This window comes from Scylla paramamosain, chromosome 24 (genome assembly GCF_035594125.1).
Source record: "Scylla paramamosain isolate STU-SP2022 chromosome 24, ASM3559412v1, whole genome shotgun sequence".
NCBI classification, from domain to species: domain Eukaryota; kingdom Metazoa; phylum Arthropoda; class Malacostraca; order Decapoda; family Portunidae; genus Scylla; species Scylla paramamosain.
In genome coordinates this window covers 14523858-14545827 of record NC_087174.1, presented here as the reverse complement: position 1 = coordinate 14545827, position 21970 = coordinate 14523858, and the positions used below count along the sequence as shown (strand labels likewise).

At 37.4% G+C, this 21970-nt stretch overlaps 1 protein-coding gene across 2 annotated transcripts in view; it reads right to left on the bottom strand.

The window, feature by feature from the left end:
* LOC135112803 (F-box/LRR-repeat protein 4-like) overlaps positions 1 to 21597 on the bottom strand; it is a 24360-nt gene extending 2763 nt beyond the window's left edge. The window contains exons 1-10 of one of the 2 annotated variants that reach the window (XM_064027625.1): positions 21333 to 21597; positions 18723 to 18906; positions 18321 to 18414; positions 16804 to 17002; positions 16077 to 16232; positions 12903 to 13134; positions 8052 to 8177; positions 3586 to 3820; positions 761 to 922; positions 265 to 427 (exon numbers count right to left, since the gene is read on the bottom strand). In XM_064027625.1, the coding sequence (XP_063883695.1) occupies positions 265 to 427; positions 761 to 922; positions 3586 to 3820; positions 8052 to 8177; positions 12903 to 13134; positions 16077 to 16232; positions 16804 to 17002; positions 18321 to 18414; positions 18723 to 18902 (1547 nt within the window). In that variant the 5' untranslated portion in view covers positions 18903 to 18906; positions 21333 to 21597. The remainder of the gene's footprint in view (positions 1 to 264; positions 428 to 760; positions 923 to 3585; positions 3821 to 8051; positions 8178 to 12902; positions 13135 to 16076; positions 16233 to 16803; positions 17003 to 18320; positions 18415 to 18722; positions 18907 to 21332) is intronic. The other variant, XM_064027626.1, reaches the window with a different exon arrangement.
* Positions 21598 to 21970: the final 373 nt, after the last annotated feature.

Below are 21970 nucleotides of genomic sequence, written 5' to 3'. Positions count from 1 at the left end.
AACAAGAGTGGAAAACCAGCAATCCTATCTCCTACATGTGTGGCTTTCCAGGAGTGGAAGAAAAATTATACCCTTTGGTTGCTTCCTTTAAATGTATGATTACCACAGGAATGGAAAACCAGCAATCCTATCTCCTACATGTGTGGCTTTCCAGGAGTGGAAGAAAAATTATACCCTTTGGTTGCTTCCTTTAAATGTATGATTAGTAAGATCATACCATAATATTAGCTCTAAATAACACAAGATCCCCAGTGCAAAACTTACGCCCATCCAAGGTCCAAGTCTTGCAGTGTGGGAATACACGCAAGAGCACGTAAACCTCTCTGTGTCAGACCACGAGTCTTCCATGCATTCAGAGACACCAGTCTATGATTGAAGGTGGCTAGAGTCAATGCTACTTCATCCATATCCAGCTGAGAGCAGTTGTCTGTAATACAGATACATTAAAATAAAAATAAAATAAATAAAGTAAAGAAAAAATAATCTCATATAATATATATATATATATATATATATATATATATATATATATATATATATATATATATATATATATATATATATATATATATATATACACACACACACACACACACACACACACACACACACATACACATTAATTCAAGTTTTGATGCAGAATCATTGTGACTGAAAGCAGTTTATTGACAAGAGTAATATAGAGAAATGTTTGATGCAAGCTACTGAAGATAAAAGAAAAGAGGGAGAGATACAGAGGAAGAAAAAAAGAGATACGCACTTAGGCTTAGGTGCTGAAGATGACTGGCATGCTGCAGCAGGAGCTGAAGGGTGTGGAAGTTTATGTGTGTGCGTGTGAGGTCCAATCTGGCCAGTGCTCTGGCCTTTTTCAGCTCTCCAAATCCCAGGTGATCAACTTTACTGCAGTTAGCCATGCTTAGTTCTGAAAACACAAACCCATTTCTCATGAATACATTGTCTAATAATGGAATGCAGCACATAACACTGCTGGATAAGAAAATAACAAATATGACAAAAAATAATTACAATACTGCAGGTCCTTCATGCAGACACACTATACTACTACTGAATTGAAGGAGACAATCCTACTGCTAGCACATACACCTTATAAGAGACCTTGTAGGAACAGTACATGTGAAACAAGGTAATATAGGGTATCGTAATTGTTATGATTACTGTGTACTTTCTTGTATGTATTTACTGCTGCAACTGTATATACGAGCGTATACATTACAAAGGTAGGAGTCTTCCATACCTTGCACCTGGACACTTAAGTCAGTCTTATTTGCTGGCCCCAGGAGATAAGTTACTAAGGTGGGCAAAGTGCCCTATGTTCTTTGCAGGTTTTATCAGATATTTCTGCTTCATTACTCCAAACAGTTAACCTATTTAAATAATGTATATTCCATTTACTAGGCATTGTCTTCTGGAGGTGACTGAGCTTAAATTAAGTGCTGTATCCTCTCATCTTGCACTTGCTTTCTTTACAAGAAAAACTGAAAACGCTAGAAAAAAAAACACATTTATTCCAGCCACATGGCCTAGAACTATGTGAATGTGTTTTGTCCTCATATCTGGCATGATGCAGCCATGCAGCACCATGGCATCTAGAATTGGGTGTGGCATCCAGAACTGTGTGTGTGTGTTTTGTTCTCACATCAGTTTTCACATCACATAACACAGCAGTGTGGTAGTACAATGCTATGGCATATAAAACTGTGTGAGTCTATTTTGTCCTTACATCTAGCATGATGATATGATAGTAGTGCAGTGCTGCTGCAGCACAATGCAATGTGTTGTGGTGGATGCAGCGGCACCACAGTAGTGAGACACCTCAAATGTGTTTGTGTTTTTCCATAATATAGTGTGACACCATCCTTTCTCTCCCCCTCTTCCTGCCTACTATATGAACTGTTTCAAGAGATGAGTATTGAGATACCTTAAAAAACAAACTGTCCATCCTTTTTTTATTCTTCTAATCTGTCTTTTTGGAGCAGCATGACATGCACATTTTTCCCTTTTCTTTTTTCATTGTCCAGTTTCTCTGACGATGTCAGAGATGTGGATGCAGCGGCACCACAGTAGTGAGACACCTCAAATGTGTTTGTGTTTTTCCATAATATAGTGTGACACCATCCTTTCTCTCCCCTTCTTCCTGCCTACTATATGAACTGTTTCAAGAGATGAGTATTGAGATACCTTAAAAAACAAACTGTCCATCCTTTTTTTATTCTTCTAATCTGTCTTTTTGGAGCAGCATGACATGCACATTTTTCCCTTTTCTTTTTTCATTGTCCAGTTTCTCTGACGAGAAGAAAAAACACCAAGGCTTAAGTGAATTTTGGTAATTTTATTTACTATCCTGTTTCTATCAATGTAAACTACTACCTTATTTTTTTATTTTCTTCTTTTCTTTTCCCTAATGTGTACTACATACTACTGCTTTTCACATGTTTTTTCCCTGAATACCAAAGAATCTACAACAATTACTTTAACAGTGGTATCTCGGAATATATCCACTTTGGAGAAGTCCAACGTGGTATACATCCTGTTTAGACATGAAAAAAATTTGCCTGGTATATGCCCTTTGTTTGGAATATGACTAATGTGCTAGAACTTATATGGGTCAAAATGAATCACAACACCATGGGCTACCCTTGTTTACCTCCCTCAAGACAAAGTCACAATTGCCCATGAACAGTGTTGCCAGGTTGGCAGGACTCTCTTTCCAAACAATAACATCTCCCTTCTCAGCACCATGCTAGTAGGCACTTGACTCTACTCAGCAAAGTAAAGTTAGGTTAAATTTTCATGTATTTCATCTTGTTGCTTCTGTATTTACTGTATTTGATGGCATATGATGCAGCTTTTTTCAAAGAAATGACTCAAAAACCATCCTGTGTCTTATATGTGAATGTGAGGCCTCCCATACATTTAATTTTGAAATTTCCTTCACCCATACACTTGAAGATTTACACTACAAAAGGGTGCTATATCATACTTTTCAACCACAATATGATGCAAGGAAATACTGAAAATGAAAACATGGCCCTATTCAGTGACACACTAAGTGTGTTGTTGACATCTCAGCAGTTGGGCTGTGTTCTTAGCCTCACCTCTGTGACTAGGCCACTACTTCTGTTTTATTACTGCAATCATGCAGGATATTTTTACAATTGTGATTGCTTGCTTTTTGTTCAGCTGTACTGCTACCTTGCTTTAAATATTACATGGTTAAATACATAAAAAAACATTTTTCCTGATTATGCCCTGCTGAAATGGGGGTGCATCTTATATGCCCATGCGTCTTATATATCATCAAATACAGTATGTATTTTGGTATTAAGCAGTGTTTAAAGTATCTTATGCAACCCCATCAACATACTGTATGATATGCCAATAACAAAAGGATTTTTTTCCTGGGAATGGATTAATCATTTTTCGTTTATTTCTTGTGGAAAAAATTTGTTTGGTAAATGTCCTGTTTGGTATAAGTCCAAGGATCTGGAATGGATTAAGGACATAATTATACCAAGGTACCACTGTACTTGTATCTCAATAAAGTTTCACAGTACAAAAACTTACCAATCAAATTTGGACAGACAACTGAAATCATATAGAGACAATAGTTGTCAATGAAGTGGCAATTGTTGAGTCTGAGAACTCTAAGCTGATGGCCACATGTGTGGATGAATTCCATGAAAGTTTCTGTGTTTACAGCATCATAAGGACCACACCAGGACAGGTTCAGGCACTGTAGTAGAGAACACCTTGGTGCTAGGCACTCAAGTGTTGAGTTTTTCACTAACCACCAACAATTCTGGAAGATAAATTATGCAGTTGAAGGAATTATATCTGGCTGAGAAAATATGAAACTGACCAGTCAAAATAATTTATATATAAAAATTGGCACATATAACCAAAATAAACAATTATCCCTCAAGTAATCTCTTTTAACCTATACTGTGGGCAGTAATATCCAGTTGTTATACAAATGTTCCTGTAATCTGTTTTGCTTTCTCTGTCTGTCTCTCTGTCCCTTTTCCCTGAGAACCAACAGGATTAAGAGAGAGAGAGAGAGAGAGAGAGAGAGAGTGTGTGTGTGTGTGTGTGTGTGTGTGTGTGTGTGTGTGTGTGTGTGTGTGTGTGTGTGTGTGTGTGTGTGTGTGTGTGTGTGTGTGTGTGTGTGTGTGTGTGTGTGTGTGTGTGCGCGCGTGCATGTGTGTGTGTGTGTGTGTGTGTGTGTGTGTGTGTGTGTGTGTGTGTGTGTGTGTGTGTGTGTGTGTGTGTGTGTGTGTGTGTGTGATTCACCTACGGTCGTCTGCTGATCACCCAGCCAGCCGTTTCCCTATGGAAGGAGCTCAGAGCTCATAGTGACTGATCTTTGGGTAGGACTGAGACCACTTACACACCACACACCAGGACAGTGAGGTCAAAAGAGGCAACACATTAAGAGGCTCGCCCATTTGCCTCGCCGCTCCTGGGATTTAAACCCAGGCCTTCTTGGTTGTGAGCCAAGTATGCTAACCACTACACTACGTGTGTGTGTGTGTATTTACCTAGTTGTATAATACAGGGTCCGAGCCAAAGCTCAATTAGTCCTGTCTCCATACCCGAATTTGTCCAATTTCTCTTTAAACATGTGCACACTCTTTGCTGCAACTACCTCTTCTTTTAAGTTATTCCATATTTCAACCGTTCGATGCGGAAAGCTGTATTTCTTAATATCTCCCAAACAATGACTCTTCTTTAATTTCTTCATATGTCCCCTTGTACGTCTATCTCCTTCCTCCACTTTTACAACTAGGTCATCTCTATCTATCTTCTCCATGCCATTTACTAATTTGAACATTGTTATCAGGTCTCCTCTTTCCCTTCTTTCTTGCAGTGTTGGTAATCCAATTTCTTCCAGTCTTTCCTCGTAACTTAGGTCTTCCAATTCAGGTATCATTTTCGTAGCTGTTCTTTGTATTCTTTCCAATTTCCTTATATCTTTCTTTTTGTGTGGAGACCATACCACTGCTGCGTATTCCAGTTTGGGACGTATCATGTGTGTTATGATTTTCTTCATCATTTCTTTGTCTAGGTAATTAAATGCCACCCTGATATTTGCTAGCAAATTATATGTAGAGCCAAATATTCCATTGATGTGTTTTTCTGGTGAAAGCGTGTCTTGAATTATTACTCCCAAGTCTTTTTCTTCTTTGCTCTTTGGTATTGTGATACCTCCCATCTTATACTCCCATGAAGGTCTCCTTTTACTTCTTCCCATCTCCATTACATGGCACTTCTTTATATTGAATTCTAATTTCCATCGTTTACTCCATTCATAAATTCTATCAATATCCCTCTGTAGTTCCTCACAATCCTCTTGGTTCTTTATTACTTTCATCAATTTTGCATCATCTGCAAACATATTAATGTAGCTATTTAAACCCACTGTCATATCATTTATATAGACCTGAAACATTATAGGTGCCAACACAGACCCTTGTGGTACTCCGCTTGTTACTTCGCACCAACTTGATTTATTATTTCTGATTACTGTACTCATTTCCCTTTTAGCCCTCCTCGATGTTCCAGTTTCCATACGAGTCTTTTATGTGGAACTGTATCAAAAGCTTTTTTTCAGATCTAAATAGACTGCATCAACCCAACCATCTCTCTCTTGTAGTTTATCTATTACTCTTGTATAAAAGCTCAGTAAGTTTGTTACGCAAGATCTCTCTTTCCTGAAACCGAATTGTTTTTCTGTTATTATATTTTCTTGTTCAAGATATTGCACCCATCTGTTTTTAATGACTATTTCACAGAGTTTACTTACAATACTCGTGAGTGAGACTGGTCTGTAATTCAGTGGTTCCATTTTATTACCTCCTTTGTATAACGGTACTATATTTGCTCTCTTCCATTCCTTTGGTACTTTTCCTTCCTTTAAAGAACTGTTAATTATCTCCCATATTGGTTCTTCCAATTCCTCTCTACATTCTTTCAATATCCATCCATTTACTTCGTCTGGCCCCATCGCCTTCCTAGTATCTAGCTCTTCCAGTAGTCTTTTAATTTCTTTTCTTTCCACTTGTATGTTTGCTATTCCTTTCTGTTGTTCCTCATCTCCCAGTGATGCAAAGACGGTTTCTCTTGTAAATACAGACTTAAAGCTTTTATTCAGTATCTCAGCCATCTCTTGTGTGGTTTCATAAATTTCTCCATTTTCCTTCAGCTTTGTAATAGTATCTCTATGCTTTATTTTTCCATTTACATATCTATAGAAAAGTTTGGGTTCTTCTTTACACTTTCCAACTACATCTCTTTCAAAATTTCTTTCTTCTTCTCTTCTTATTTTAACATAATCATTTCTAGCTGTCCTGTATTCTTCTCTATTTATCTCATTCCATTGTTTCCTCATTTTTTTCCATGCCCTCTCCTTTTTCTTTTTTGCCTCTGCACACTTTGCATTAAACCACACTTTCTTATTTTCTTTTACCTTATATCTTGGCACATATCTTTCAACACCTTCTCTAAACTTGCTTAAAAACACTTCATATTTTTTCTGCACCTCCATACCTCTTAATAAATTATTCCAATCAAGCTCTCCGTAGAATTTCTTTAACCCTGTAAAGTCTGCCTTAGCATAATTTTTTCTCTCATTTTTATATTACTCATTGAATTTTGGCACTTCTTCTTTGATCTCTATCTCCATCTTCACATGATCACTTTTTCCCACTGGACACAAATATTCTATACTTGGTTCATTTTCTGGCTTTTTTGTAAAAACCAAGTCTAGTAGCGATGGTTCATCTTCCCCTCTGTACCTAGTATTTTCTTTCACCCATTGATCCATCGTGTTTACCATCATAGTCTGTAAAAATTCTTCACTCCATGTACTGGCAATCCCTGTCACCTCCATCTCCCCCCAGTTTATCTCTTTGCTATTAAAATCTCCTACTAGTAACACCTTGTTTCTTATCTTTAGCATGTCATCTATACTTTTTATGAACTCGCTTTGCATGTGCTTATAATCATCAGTCACCCAAGTGTTGGTCTTTGGAGGCATGTATGCAACAATAATTTTTCTGCTTTCTTGTCCTTGGATCTTGATCTCCACACTCAATGTTTCTGACTTCCCTTCACCATATTCCACTGTTTCTATCAAGATGTTTTTTCTTACTAGAATCATCACTCCTCCTCCTCCCTTATTCTTTCTATCTCTTCTCCATATGTTATATCCTTCTTCTTCAAATTCAACATTAATCTCCCTTGTTAGTTTTGTTTCCGTAATGCATGCCACTTCTGGTTTCTTTTCATGTAAATAATCTCTTAGTTCCCTTAGGCTGGACACTAATCCATCTATGTTTGTATACATAACTTTAATTTTATTTATTGTGGACCCATTTCTTTTGTGTTCTCTCTTTGTTGTCTTACTTCTTGCCCCACATTCTTTAACCACCATTTCCTCATTTTCGTGTGTGTGTGTGTGTGTGTGTGTGTGTGTGTGTGTGTGTGTGTGTGTGTGTGTGTGTGTGTGTGTGTGTGTGTGTGTGTGTGTGTGTGTGTGTGTGTGTGTGTGTGTGTGTGTGTGTGTGTGTGTGTGTGTGTGTGTGTGTGTGTGTGTGTGTGTGTGTGTGTGTGTGTGTGTGTGTTTGCCTAGTTGTGAGATACATGAAAAGAGCCATGCTTAGGCTCATGCTGTCCTGTCTATATTTCTTTGTATCTAACTTTGCCACACTGGATCACCCAGTGTGGGATTACCAGCTTGGTATAAAGATAGAAAGATAGTAATCTATTAGTGATGAACTTCAGTATATGCATTATTAGCTTTAAATAATTATTTCTTTGAGTGATCTTATCATCTCCCATCCATATTACACCTTCATATGTTCTAAATCTGCTATAAACATACTTCCCTTTGTAGAACAATGTATTAAAGCTGCAATGACAAAAATCTTATTTACACCTCTTCCATTCTTAAATCCTTCCTGCTTGAGCTTCAGGAATCAATTTTTTTTTTTTTTCTTCAAGATACATGCACAAGTTGTCATCCTACAAACCCGGAGATTAAGGGTCATGTAGAGGAAAGGGTCAGAGGCATAGCCTTGGAGCAGCTTGCAGGTGCAGCCTAGACGACACAGACTCCTGATGTCAAGCTTATGCAGGATGTACATGATCAGCTCCTCCTGGAATAAAAACATGAATAGAAAGTGCATTTACTTTCATAAAGTCCTGTGAAGGCAATACTTGGCACCAATGGACTAAAATTATCAATTTCAAAAAACCTAATGGAAAATTTCTCTATCCATCTGAAAATGGGACATGTATGAAATTCTCTAAATAATATTGGAAAGACTGTGAATGGCAATAATGTACTAAAGTTGTAAGCATCTCTACCCACTTCACTGGGATTTAATCTATTTTCTAGCATTGTTCACTTGAATTATAGGGAATATGCATAAGGTAACACCAAATAAGGGAGTGAGTGGCAATCTTGCCCACAAAATATATCATGGAATGAAATAATGCTGAGCTTGGTCATAATGCCATTTACCAGTAATCTGGATTTTGCTAAAAATACTTAAAAACAGAGAGCTTAGTCCAAAACAGCTCATGTAAAAGCTAAAAAAGAGAAAATTAAAGATTACTGGATAAAAAAAGAAGACAGAAACAGGACCCTATCACCCAAGCTGCCACTCTCAGGTGTGGCACCACAATCACTGAAAACTATAATTCCCTCTCCCAACAAAAGTAAAATCTGCCTTGGAGAGAATGTTAGATTTAAACAATGAAACTATGGAGATAGGAAGGTGTCACATATGAGACTGGTGGCTGGTGTCACACTATGTAGCACCTACAGCAGTGTGAGTATGTGATGCAACAGCGCAGTGCCATCACATGGCTTATAATTGAGTAAGTGTTATGTCTGCATGTCTCCTCATCACTCAATTGTCAAATTTATACTAAAACAGTTGATGTGTGAGTGTACGCAAGGCCACCATCTATCTTGAGTTACCATGTCAGACATTACCAGTGCTCCGCTCTCTCTTGCAATCGGATGAAACTAGTTTAACAGTGTATGGGTGATGACACCAATCAAGAATTTTGTCGTCTTTTTTGGAGTTGACTGAATAATACATAGCACGAAAGTATTTATTTTTACTATCTGCAGATATGCTGTGTATATTTGCAGAAATTTTTCACTGAGAGACTTTTCTCTCATTTGTTACTGTTCCACACACCTACATGATCACAGCTCTTCTGTGTTCCCACTGATCCTTAGTCATGTTCACATCTCTGCTATTCTGTCATTTGCTTCTTACCAGGGAGGAAAGGCTTTCATGGCTGAAAATTAGTTTTTATGGTGTATTATCACATGAAATAAGCAAATCTGACATTCATTTCCCTAATTTATGAAGCTTCACCCAACACACATATAAAGACAAATCACCTAGGGAAAAAAACATCAATATTATTATGAATAAGCACTTACAATAGAAAGATTACAAAAGAAACTTGTCTTCAACAGTATGTAGTACTGTCTGGTAAATTGTGAGAGTTGGACATGCAATATTCAAACATGCCATGCACAAATTATGATGAATATTGGAAGGACTATTGTACATCCCTAACTACATCACTTTTCTGTTAGCTTTGGACAACTATGAACACCATTAAATGATTTATTGACCTTGGATTACTGCTACAGTACAGAAATTATATAAAAAAAAACTAAAACAACTGAGGTATTGTTAACACACACAGGTAATGAATACTCACTGTTATTATTATTACCTCATATCTTCCCCAGTTGGTGTTCACATTATCACTATGTTATTTAGGTGCAAAGTTATGCCTATCATCACTAAGTGAAAGTGATAAACAAGAATTTTCTGATGGTGTAAACAGGGCAACCTCACAGTTGCAGGTTGCAAGAATTGCAGGGAAGAATGGAGTGGAGGGAGAGGTGGTTGAGTGATACAAGTCATAATGTCACACAAAAACCCTCCCTGTCTGAATGTCTCCTTGGCTGTTGCCAACTTCCCCTTGAAAGGCAAGAAAACATTTGGCAATGCACTGTGGTTCCCCAAAAAATAGGGGACAGTGTCAAACAAGCTATGTCAGATGTCATATTGATCCAGCTGTTTGTTTAGAATATATTTGCAAAAATCAATGCCTCATTGGGTCTGAAATGAATAATAGGAAAATATGTCCCTCCTGCAAGGTGGAGATATGTGAGGCCCTGGGTTAATTTCTATTGGATGATGGCTTCCCAGGCCATGGCAAAAGATTTACCCTGAACTTAGTGACTGCCAGACACTGTCTTCCACATCCTAATGATAATCCTCAACTTGAGTTCTGACCTATGTGAAATTCTCTCTCTCTCTCTCTCTCTCTCTCTCTCTCTCTCTCTCTCTCTCTCTCTCTCTCTCTCTCTCTCTCTCTCTCTCTCTCTCTCTCTCTCTCTCTCTCTCCCTCTCCCTCTCTCTCTTCCTCAATAAAAAGTATTTTTTACACTTTGACCTTGAACATCCCTGCCCTGGCCTGCACCTGCCTGCACAGTGCATTGCCATTTCTTGCTACATTGTTCCCTAGTTGAATTCATTGTGGATATTCTGTTTTTGCAAAATATGTTCTTTCAGCCTGAAACTTAAATGAAAACAGAAATCCACCAAGGAATGAAATGCTAAACTGATATTTTAAGCAATACATTTTGTGGACAAACTGATGAGGCAAAAATGTACTTGCCACCATACCATCTTGCCCACAGGCCTTAATCTGGTCAGTGCTGGATGTAATCCTTGGTGTCCCATTCAATCCCTCAGGTCAAGATTTGTATGTTTTGACTTCAAATGAATCACAAGTGCTGTGGGGTGACTAATTTCACACTCTCACACAAAATCATACAAACCTGTTTCACTCACAACATATCTATTCTTCAAATGCACTTTGCACTCAAGTCATGAATTGATAACTTTCATGCTGTCAAAGGAAATGTCTGATGTGTTGTTAAAGAAACAATGAAGTGATGTGGAATGCAAGCTTTCACCGATTCCCTAAACAATGGGATGAGAAAGGAAGTGGCTCACTGTGTGATGGCCTGCTCACTCCCATTGCATTAGTGTTATTCAACCTCATAATTATGACAGACTTCTCTGCAGCTTGTTGCAGCCCATACGCATGTTAGGGTTTCAAGTCCCTCATGTTACAACATGACTTGGAGGCAAACTTAACCCCTGAGTTAGATGTTCTTCACATTACCATATTGCACATTAGTGGTGACCTGGCTGTACTGAAAAGCCACAAATGGTTAGATTTATTTGCAAATCTATGAAAATTTTAAAGCTATGGAGGTAAATAAATAACTGCCCTCAGGTTTGCTGATCTGTGAAGTATTGAAGAAAAAGCAGAGGCAATAAGAAGGCAGTGGGGCATATTTTGTGATATCATGTTGTAATGATGTGATGGCATTACTCGGCACATGAACAATTATAGAAAGCTGAGTAGAACATCAAATTACAGCCTAAATTTCACGTGGCTCATAGAAATATCAGGGTTCCTTTGCAAATGGGGAAAAAATTTATAACAATTAACTCCTAAGCTGTGGGTGTCACGTATATGTGATAGCAACCCAGTGCTATATAGGCTGTAGGTGTCGCATACAGATGCTACAGACATGATAGGCATAATCTTAACTGGCTACAAGCAATTCTAGGACATGTTATTTTGCAAGAGTTACACACAATATGTCACCAAAGCCTCGGAGTTCTGGCAGCCACAGTGATATATATACATGCAGTTTTAGATTTAAACACATCTGAGCTGAGGAAAGCTGGCCTATAATTTTAACTCCTTATGAAAGACTGCTTAATTAAGAGATTAATCATCTAGCCTTGAAAGTGATCTTAACTTAGGAGACAATGATTATGGCTGTTTTGGACTACTAGTTCCTCATCATATAATGAGGCCCATTGACCATGATATAGTGTAAACTTCCTTTAGTGGCACTGCTGAATAATTTCATGGTGCCCATACATTTTCACATTTAACCTTATTAAACAGTAACTGTGAGTTTAATAAAAATGCTGTACAGTGAGGTTCATCAATGTTGAGTGCTAGTTAACAAAAGAACTTAACTTACCGGATGGAAAGTAAAGGAAGAATGGATGGAGAGTAAGAAGGGAGGAAAGAAGGTAAGGAGAAGAATTGAAGAGAGATAAGGAACCTGAATTATGTAAACAAATACAGATAGATTAAGATGGAGAGCAGCTGGGAAGCTACACCTACACACCTACACTGATGCAGCCATCCAAACACAGTGTGCTCTCCTGCTGAAAGTTAACGTCTCTTCCTTACCTTGCCACAAATGTATTTTTTCAACAGTTTCAGCCCTTAATTACAATTTTATTTATTTATTTATTTTTTTCGTAGATCCTAAGTGCCTGAGTGTCTCCTTATATCTAAGTAGTAAATAAGGACACCCTGAGATGGCTTGCCACATTGAAAGAGCAGAAAAAATTAGGGGCATAATGATTAAGAAAGTGTGTATAACAAGCTCATGTGATTTGGCAAGTCAGTGCTTGAGTATATGAGTGAAAAGGGAGAGAGAAAAATAAGACTAGAACATGTAAAAATATAACGCAACTTTTATGTCATGGCTATGCCCAGAAGGGAGCCCATAAGAACCTGGATCAGACATGCAGCAGATACATAGATAAAAATACTTCCTATTGCTATACGAGAAAAAAAAAGAAAAAAAAAGCTAATAATACTATTTCTAGACATCTACTCAAATTATAAAGTAACTAGCCAAAGTTCATGACTCCTTTAATATATACTTCTATTTGGGGTTCTAAAGCTGGAACTTTAATACCACAAGTTTTCTAGGCATTCAGCAAGAGATCACTCACTGGTAAGAGGTCAAAATATCCTCCCTTTGTCCCCTCTTCAACAGAGATGTCTGTATCACCCTCAGAAGAGGTAGCCTCCACAGTTGTAAGGGAATCTTCACAAACTTCTAAGTCTGCTTTTTCCTCCCTTGTGAGCTCTTCTCCTGGGTTTTTGTGTTCATCTTCCATCAGCTTCTGAAGGTTATCCTCTGACAACAGGAACTGAACTCCACTAAGGATGTCCTCTTCACAACTGAAAAGAATAGATGACTTGAAAACTGTCACTTTGCAGCAATACTATACTGCACCATAAGCCTGAAAAGAGCCCCTAATTATCTTGACTTCCCACATTTGTGCAAGCTCTTCATCAAAGTATTACCATTAAGAATAGATATGGTCAATAAACTTAGAGACATGAAATGATAAGCATAATTCTTGTATTTCTATGAAAACCAAGCCATATTTTTCAACATCTTGTAACATAACAAGGTTTTTATCTCATTAAAAAAAAAAGGGCCATAATAAGTTCTGCCTGGCCTCTAAAAGTGTTTAATTTACACAAAAGTCTTAGAAACATACTCATTTATAGTACATCAGTGTATCTTCTGGCATAAAGTTTATGTAATGCACTGTACAAAAAAATATACACTGAGGCCAGGGACAGTCATCTCCCAAAGATGAGCCCTGACCCACTATAGTTAAAATTCATACCACATCACCACACACACTGCACTCTGTGTCTGTTCCCCAACCCACACTGCCCGCGGTGTACTGGAGGTGGATATTGCACCCAACTAACTTTTTTTTTTTAAGGCATCTCTTCAGTCTTTCCTCCTTGTTGCCAGCTCATGTGCAGCAGATAGAAAGAAGCCTATCTCAACTTGAGAAAATTTTGTCTTGAATCATAAGTCATAAAATTTACAGTAATTCTGTTTTTAGCTTTTCAATTAAAGACAGTGACATACTAAAATTAAGGAAGTTTCTAAGACTTCAATTTAAACTAAACATTTTTAGATGAAAGTTGGGTCTTGTTTTGGTCTTTTTTTACATAAGAGAAAAAATACTTATGTTGCAAGATACTGAACAAAGTAGCTTGGTTTTTCAGGAAAATATAACTATGGTTATCTACTGCCTTTTTGCTACAAAGTGCTGATAATCTGACAAAACCCTTCTTGCAGGAACAGGAAAATCAAGGTATTTAAGGGATTTTTTTCAGGCCAATGGTCCAGTGACCTGCGAGACATCTGGTGGAAGCCTCTGCATAGAAGATAGAAGTCCACCACTGCCATTATGTATGTGAAATGTATCAGAACCATGTTCTATTATATGAAGGTATTTATATACCAGGCTGGAAACTCCCTTAAAAAGGAGTGTTCAGGTCAAGAGTCACACTTTATTTCCCTAGTCCTCTTGCCCTGTCTATTTTAGTTTTAATTGCATTATATGACACATTGAGAGTATGATGACAGTATTCTTTCAAACTGTCTGCAGAGTTTGTTGCCAGTTTGTTTCTTTCCTTATCACAGAAACAAATGCACATTGCAATATTCAATTGCATGATAGAAGTCAGAGTCAGAGTAGGAATTCAGTATCCTACTGCAGTGAGCAGTATCCTAGTGCAGTGAGTAGAAACATAATAAAAAAAAGAAAAGAAAAGAAAAAAAGAAAAGAATCCATCAATTGCCAGACCCCATATATGAGGTGTAGCCAAAAAGTATCTAACCTTGAATTTGTTAGTACAAAGTAATAATGCATGAGAAAAATCCACACGGGTATTAGGTAGCTGCATCCTTACTAAGCATGCACAAAAATTTTTGTGTCTCTAGGTGGCAACAGTTGCCCACAGTGATGCGTTGAGTACAGACGTGAAGAGTGTGCTGTGTAATTTTTCTTTTTAAGTCAATATGACCAAGCACATTGAGCAAAGATACTGTATGAAATTCTGCCAAAAACTTGGTGATATGCAAGCCCAGATTACTGAGAAGATTCAGCAGACCTTTAGGGATGATGCTATGGGAAAAATACAAATAAAGGAGTGGTGCAACTGGTTCAAAGATGGCCGCACCTCAGTGGACAGTGAGCCACATTGTGACAGACCATCGACTAGCAGAAACAATGAAATGATTGCAGAGGTTCAAGGAAAAGTCTATGAAGACCATTGTGTGGCTACTGAGGAAATTTTTGCTTAAGTTGGAATCAGCCATGGGTCAGTTGTCAATCAAAACAGAAGATTTGTTCATGAGCAGGGTGTTGGCCAAATTTGTACCAAAGTTACTGTCTGACCAGCAGAAAGAAAACAGAAAGGAAATCTCCCAGGACATGCTGGAGTGTGCTAGTCATGATCAAAACTTCATGAACACTATCATCACTGGTGATGAGACATGGGTGTACAGCTATGACCCTGAGACAAAACTGCAATCATCCCAATGGAAGCATCCATCCTCACCAAGACCAAAGAAAGCAAGACAGGTATGCAGCAATGTTAAACTGCTTTTTTGACTAAAGAGGTATTGTGCACCACAAATATGCACCACAAGGTCAGACAATTAACAAAGAATACTACCTGGGGATTTTTTGCCACCATCATGAAGCTGTGCAGTGAAAATGACTCGACCTGTGGGTAGCAAAGAACAGGCAACTCCACCAAGACAATGCACTTGCTCATTCCACCCACGTCATCCAAGCATTCCTAATCAAGGATAACACACCACTTGTTCATCAGGCTTCCTACTCCCCAGACTTGGCTCTGTGTGACTTTTGGCTATTCCCAAAGCTCAAAAATGCACTCAAAGGGAGATTTCAGGCAACAGAGGACATTAAGCAAAATTTGACAGCATATCTCTACAGCATCCCAAAAAGTGATTTCCAGAAATGTTTCCAGTAGTGGCAGGAATGCTGGCAGAAGTATGTAGACTCCAAAGGCAAATATTTTGAAGGAGTCTAAATCAAAATTGTGAGTTTTTTAATATTACTTGTTTTTTGGCCAAAGGTCGGATACTTTTTGACTACACCTCTTATCTCCAGTGGCGTGCCCATGGTAGAGTCTCTCAGAGCCAACTGCCTCACAAGAGGAAAACTGAGAAACATAATGAGATCACCATGAACATAGCAAGCCCAGATGACAAGGATTTAAGCCACAATTACATTAACATGTAACCATGGCTGTGTCAGAACACATCACAATCAGAATCTTACATGGACTTATGGATTCCCATCTTCATAACTTGCATGGTGATAGTCTCTCCTGTGGCCTCATATCCACTGCCTGAATGGGTAGAACCAACCAGCATCACTGCATCCAGGGCGGAGTAGTAGCTGTGGCCTCGCTGGTCAAACTCAATCCTCAACATGCTATAGGAAAGGACATGAGTCAGAGCTGACTGACAAATTTTCTATCAAAATACCTATCTGTATCTGACACTTATTCCTACGAATTACTGCCACAACATGGTCACAATCTAATCCTCTCATTCTCCTTTCTACTTTTCCTCTCATGTAATCTTCCGTGTGCCCCTATTTTGTTGGGGTGTTCCTCTTTTAATTTAACTTATTCATTATTCTTTTTTTTTTTTTTTCAAAATGTAAATATCAAGAGAAACTGTTTATAATGCTAAGGCAGTCAGATAAAAATTACTTACTGCTGCCTATGTAAGGCAGTGCCGATTTTTTAAGAGAATATTTGGCCATGTTAGTTATATGAAAGAAAATTATCTAGGCCACAAGTCACATAGCTAGTATGCTAAAAACATACATGATATAATATTGGTGATCTCTACATAACAGGTATGACAAAGACTTGTAACCAAGCACAGTAACTGCCTACATGTCCAGCTACATAATCCAATCAAATCTATTTTCATATAGGTGTTTTACAGAGACAAATGTAAAAGTCCACTATATATGGCATGTCATCAAAACTAACTTGATTAAAACACGTGGCTGCTCAATGGGAGGAGAGAAGATCCGGGAAGCTGCTTTCAGTCCTGTCTGGGGCTCCCCTGCCCACAGCAACACCCAATTCTGCCCCTCCAGGGAGCCCCATACCCGTACTGCACTCCCAGGATGATAAGTCTCATATAGATCCACTCTAATGGGGTATACAGCACTGTCATACTTCAGATCTGCAATAGGTTTGTTACCAGTCATTATCATTGTCATCTTGAAAGGCTCTATAAATCCTTGCTTACATTGTTCTTGTTCATCTAATGGAGAAAAATCAAGTACTATCAATGAACAAGTGCCATAATGTGTAATAATAGATAAGATGCCAACCACATCATCATTATATTAAAATAAAATTCCTATACAAACCTTATGGTGGGACTTTATAACAAATAACAATCCACATAAGAGATAAATTAAATGAGTATATTTATACTGACTCCTCTTCCTGGAAATCCCCTCAACAGGATGACCACATCAGAAAAACCTCATTTTCTCCTGCCTACATACCCCAGCTTTCAACATTACAGTCCTCTCAATCTACTAACTTAAGTTACCAGATGTGCAGCTTATCAAATGTTCATCTGTGAGAAATTAAGACAGGTTTCAAGACAAAGGCCTATTAATCTTTCTTTTTTTTCTTGATGTTATACATCATGGCATCATGGTTACAAATGCAATGTATCAACTGTTTGGTTACAGGTTGGCTGGGTGGGTCTTACAACACAATCAAAGAGCTGCAACATGATAACTGATGAAGATTTCTTAAATCAAATGAGTTAAGACTGTTAGCATTACTCCAAGAATTGTGGTATGAATATATTATCAAGGAAAAGACAGTAAGTAAATCAAGTAAATCAGCCATAGCCATACAAGTGTAACAACCACAAATGATGTCTGGAGGAAAAAAAAAAAAAAAAAAAAAAAAAAGAGGAAAGGAAGACCTATTTTTGCTGAGCTAAGAATATGCACCAGCAGTTCTCATGTGGGGCTTCACAATGTGAGGATTTGGTGCATCCTCTTCCTGGAGACCAATGCGGCGCACGTGTCAAGATCTTCACACCTGAACTTGTAAGGATTAACAGCATGCACATCATGTGCATTTACAAATTCCTAGATATTTACTGGACGTGGAAAATTAAGGTCTGCTCTTTATGCTTTATTGGTCATATTAGTCACTCTCACATTCCTTCCATAATCTGTATTTGGCACACAGAATTAATGGTTCAAATTCTCTACAATGCATTTCATATATCTCTTTCTATTTGCAGGTATAATAATAATAAAAACTAAATAAACAAATTAACAACCTGTAATGTTTAACATTGAGTGATCAATCTTCAAACAGAATACAACAAAAAATAAACTGTTTCTGAATATGAAAACCTTTTTTTTTTCCAGTTTCTAAAACATTTAGGTAATTATGGTCAAGAAATAATCCTTTAAATTCCAGTTTAATTCACTAAGAGAGGCATAGCACCCCATACATGTACTTACCAATGAAGTCAACTGATGGGGGTAAAAGGGGCTTGGGGTCTTCAATGGGTTGGGGAGCTGAGTCACTCTTAGCCCACCAATAGCCATAGCTTCGCTGTAGGGCATTAAGTACAATATCTACTATAAGAAATTGTGAAGAAACCAGACAAGGTAGTGAATGCCAGTCTGCATGGCAAAAGTAACAATCAAGAGAACTGTTATATATTTCCCACCATATGTTTCCTCACTCAGGAGCAATTCTGACAGCACACACACACACACACACAAAAAAAAAAACATATGGCAAGTTTTTTTTTTTTAATTAATCAATACTATTTCAAGTGCTTCAGGATGTACTGTACTTCTTCAAATCCCTGGGGATATGCACATAAAATCAACAAGCTCATGAAACAATCTCATTACCAGGCAGTATGCAGCAGAGAAATCTCCATAGTCTGGGTACAATGTTGGCTTGCCAATGATGTTATTAGCAACATAGGAAATTGAGCCATCACTGCCATATTGAGAACTGAAGTCTGTCACTTCCTTCACATACTGATCTACAACACAATGGGTCCAGCTTCTCCTTGGAATCTCCTCCATTGTTCTGCAATCATTGATAAAAATTAAAGAAATTTTACACACTTTCAATAATAACCCTTCATTTACTATCTAATACAAGGAATATTTCCTTTATAAGCTTGTCCTTTCTTTGTAGTATCCCTCTGATACAGATCTAATGAAGAAATCCCTGATTCTAAGGACTTCTTTGTCAAATCAGTGTCAAATGATTAACTTGCAAAGAAACGGTAGTAACAACAGGAAAGGAACTCTTCTGGTGCAAGAGAGGCCAGTCAAGGATGACCAAAATCCATGTGGATCTTAGTGATCATCTTTACCTGATCAATAAACATGTCAAACTTGAACTTTCATGAGTGTCCTGCGACATTCAATTCCCAGTGACAGCCAATTATCAGTCTTCATTGGGGATGTAAATACTAGAAAGCTTGGAAAATATATTTCTATTTGGAGCAGTTTTAAAATGCTTATACATGCATACTAATGATGCATAATTGATGCATACTAATATCATTCAACTGATTCCCTACATAAGTAGTGAAGATAAAAAATTAAAATGCTATTTAGATTTAAAGACATGGGATTTTTATTGGTGTTTTAAAATAAAACCAGGCAGTTCTAACCTGCTGAAAAATAGCAACCCAATGTAATGACAGGCTAATACAGCTGTCAGAGAAAAAAATTTGAGCCTTTACACAGAGATTCCCGATGGGCTTCCATAGTCCAGCACTGCTAAGAAACTGATCTGAGGCAAGGGTAATTTGACCATGAAAGACTGACTTCCACTGTGGATCAAACCTTTGTGAAGACACCCACAAATGTGAGTCCAACACCTTCACTGTCAGGGCAATCACCAACCAAGGCTTGAGTGGATTTGGCCACCACCATATTGGATTTACTGAACTGTTAAATAGTATTATTTCAGTTCCACTATAAATTCGCTTCTGCCTTCATGACATACCTCACTGGCTAGAGCTCTTCCTGCCAAATATTTTGAACCCCATATATATGTGTCACAAAGTAATAATGTCATCAGTGATTTTTGGAAATTTATTACCTTTAAGATTTTCCAATGGACAAGAGTGCTGATTTTGCATGTTCTAGGCTGGGTTAGGTTAGGTTAGATTAAATTAAATTAGATTGGGTTAAGTTTGGTTTGGTTAAGTTTAGTTTGATTATGTTATGTTATATTATATTATGTAATGTTATGTTGTCTGGTTAGGTTAGGAATGTTTCAATTGTCGTATTAGTGACTGGTCTAAACTGTGAATTGTGCAGTGTTGATGAGGTTACTAATCGTATTTACTTGAAGAAAAAATTTTTTTTTTCTGATAAGTTTTGATGCGTTTTGACTAATTTGCAATCAGGTTTTGTTGTAAATCACTGTTCCTTTTGATGAGTGGGTAAAAAATAAAACAAAGTGACTTACTACATAAAGTAATGGCAGATTATTAAAAAAAATAAATAAATAAATAAAAGCATCGAAACTTAATAGAAAAATAGTTTTGTCTGTCATATGAAGTTTGTTGGGAAACTGGAAAATTACCATTACACTTTTTTTGTCAGTAAGCCTGTACACTTCATTTGAAAGACAATATATAGTGATAATTCCAAAATACTTATGACAGCACACTTTTTATTTTTTTTTAGCTTTGACTGTCCCACGGTCACACTGCAATAAATCATAATTTGACTAATTAAATTAAATTAAATTAAATTAATGAATTAATTTATTATTTTTTTAGATACCCCGAAGGATACACAACGCAATGTTGGGTGGGAGTGAGTGGGCATACCAACACCAGATTATGGCGATGTCTGAAAAATAATTTGTTTTATATTTGTATTGCTTTACCTTAACAATCCGGTAAATTTATAGTTTAAGCCAATGTCCCCAATCTCTACCCACGGCCCATGGCGTTATTATTAATTTCCGACAAGTAGTGTAATCATTAGAAATGATGTGAATAGTGAGAAGAACAAAATGAGGTAGGTTATTACCACGTAGTGTGTAATGGCTTAAACTATAATAAAACCTAACCTAACCTAACAACTGAAGTTCAGGCAACAATACACCATGTATGTTTACCTGTGGACTTAGAAAAAGTTGAGAGCGCTGTGCATTCCCAGGCCTATTGTGGCGTTATTATTAATTTCCGACAAGTAGTGTAATCATTAGAAATGATGTGAATAGTGAGAACAAAATGAGGTAGGTTATTACCACGTAGTGTGTAATGGCTTAAACTATAATAAAACCAACAATCCTGCCACTCAACCAGTAATGTAACATAAAAAAAAAAAAAAAAAAATATATATATATATATATATATATATATATATATATATATATATATATATATATATATATATATATATATATATATATATATATATATATCATGGAAGTACAAGACAATCGAAAAACAATAACAAGTAGGGTACTTAATGACTTACACACTAAAGGATTCTTGTAAGTCGATGGAACCTCAGAGTCTGACTGACACTTCCCTTGACACACCAACACACGATCCAAAGTGACACTGGAGAACACCAGAGAGTGGCATGTCCACCCACTTACAGGGTCTGACAATGACTAAACCCGCGTTAAACAATCCGCGCAGTTGTCAGACGTCAGCTGAGCTGCTGACTCGGAAGCAGCCTTTGAGAAAGGAACGGAACGCGCGAGGTGCACTGACTGCACACTCTGCCAAGGTCCTTATAACAAGACCTTGCTCTGCGAAGTGCAAGGACAAGGAATGTACTCTAGTGGCACTTGTCCAAGAGGTGAAAAAAAAAAAAAATGCAGTTTGGAGGAAAGTTGTGGTTCTGCCGTTATAAGTAAAAAATATTTTCTGGAATATCGTAAATATTTTACACCATCCTAGCATTCCCCCCTTTCCTCCTAAAATTGTTGTTGTTGTTTGCCTTTCCTTTCCCCCAAAAAAATATTGTTGTTGTTGTTGTTGTTGTTGTTGTTGTTGTTGTTGAAAAACAGCGGGTTCATTCAGCATGAGAATGGAAAGCAAGCACAGATGTAGTTGATGAACATTCCATGTGACATGCTATTCTAAGGGTGATTATTCTGAATATGG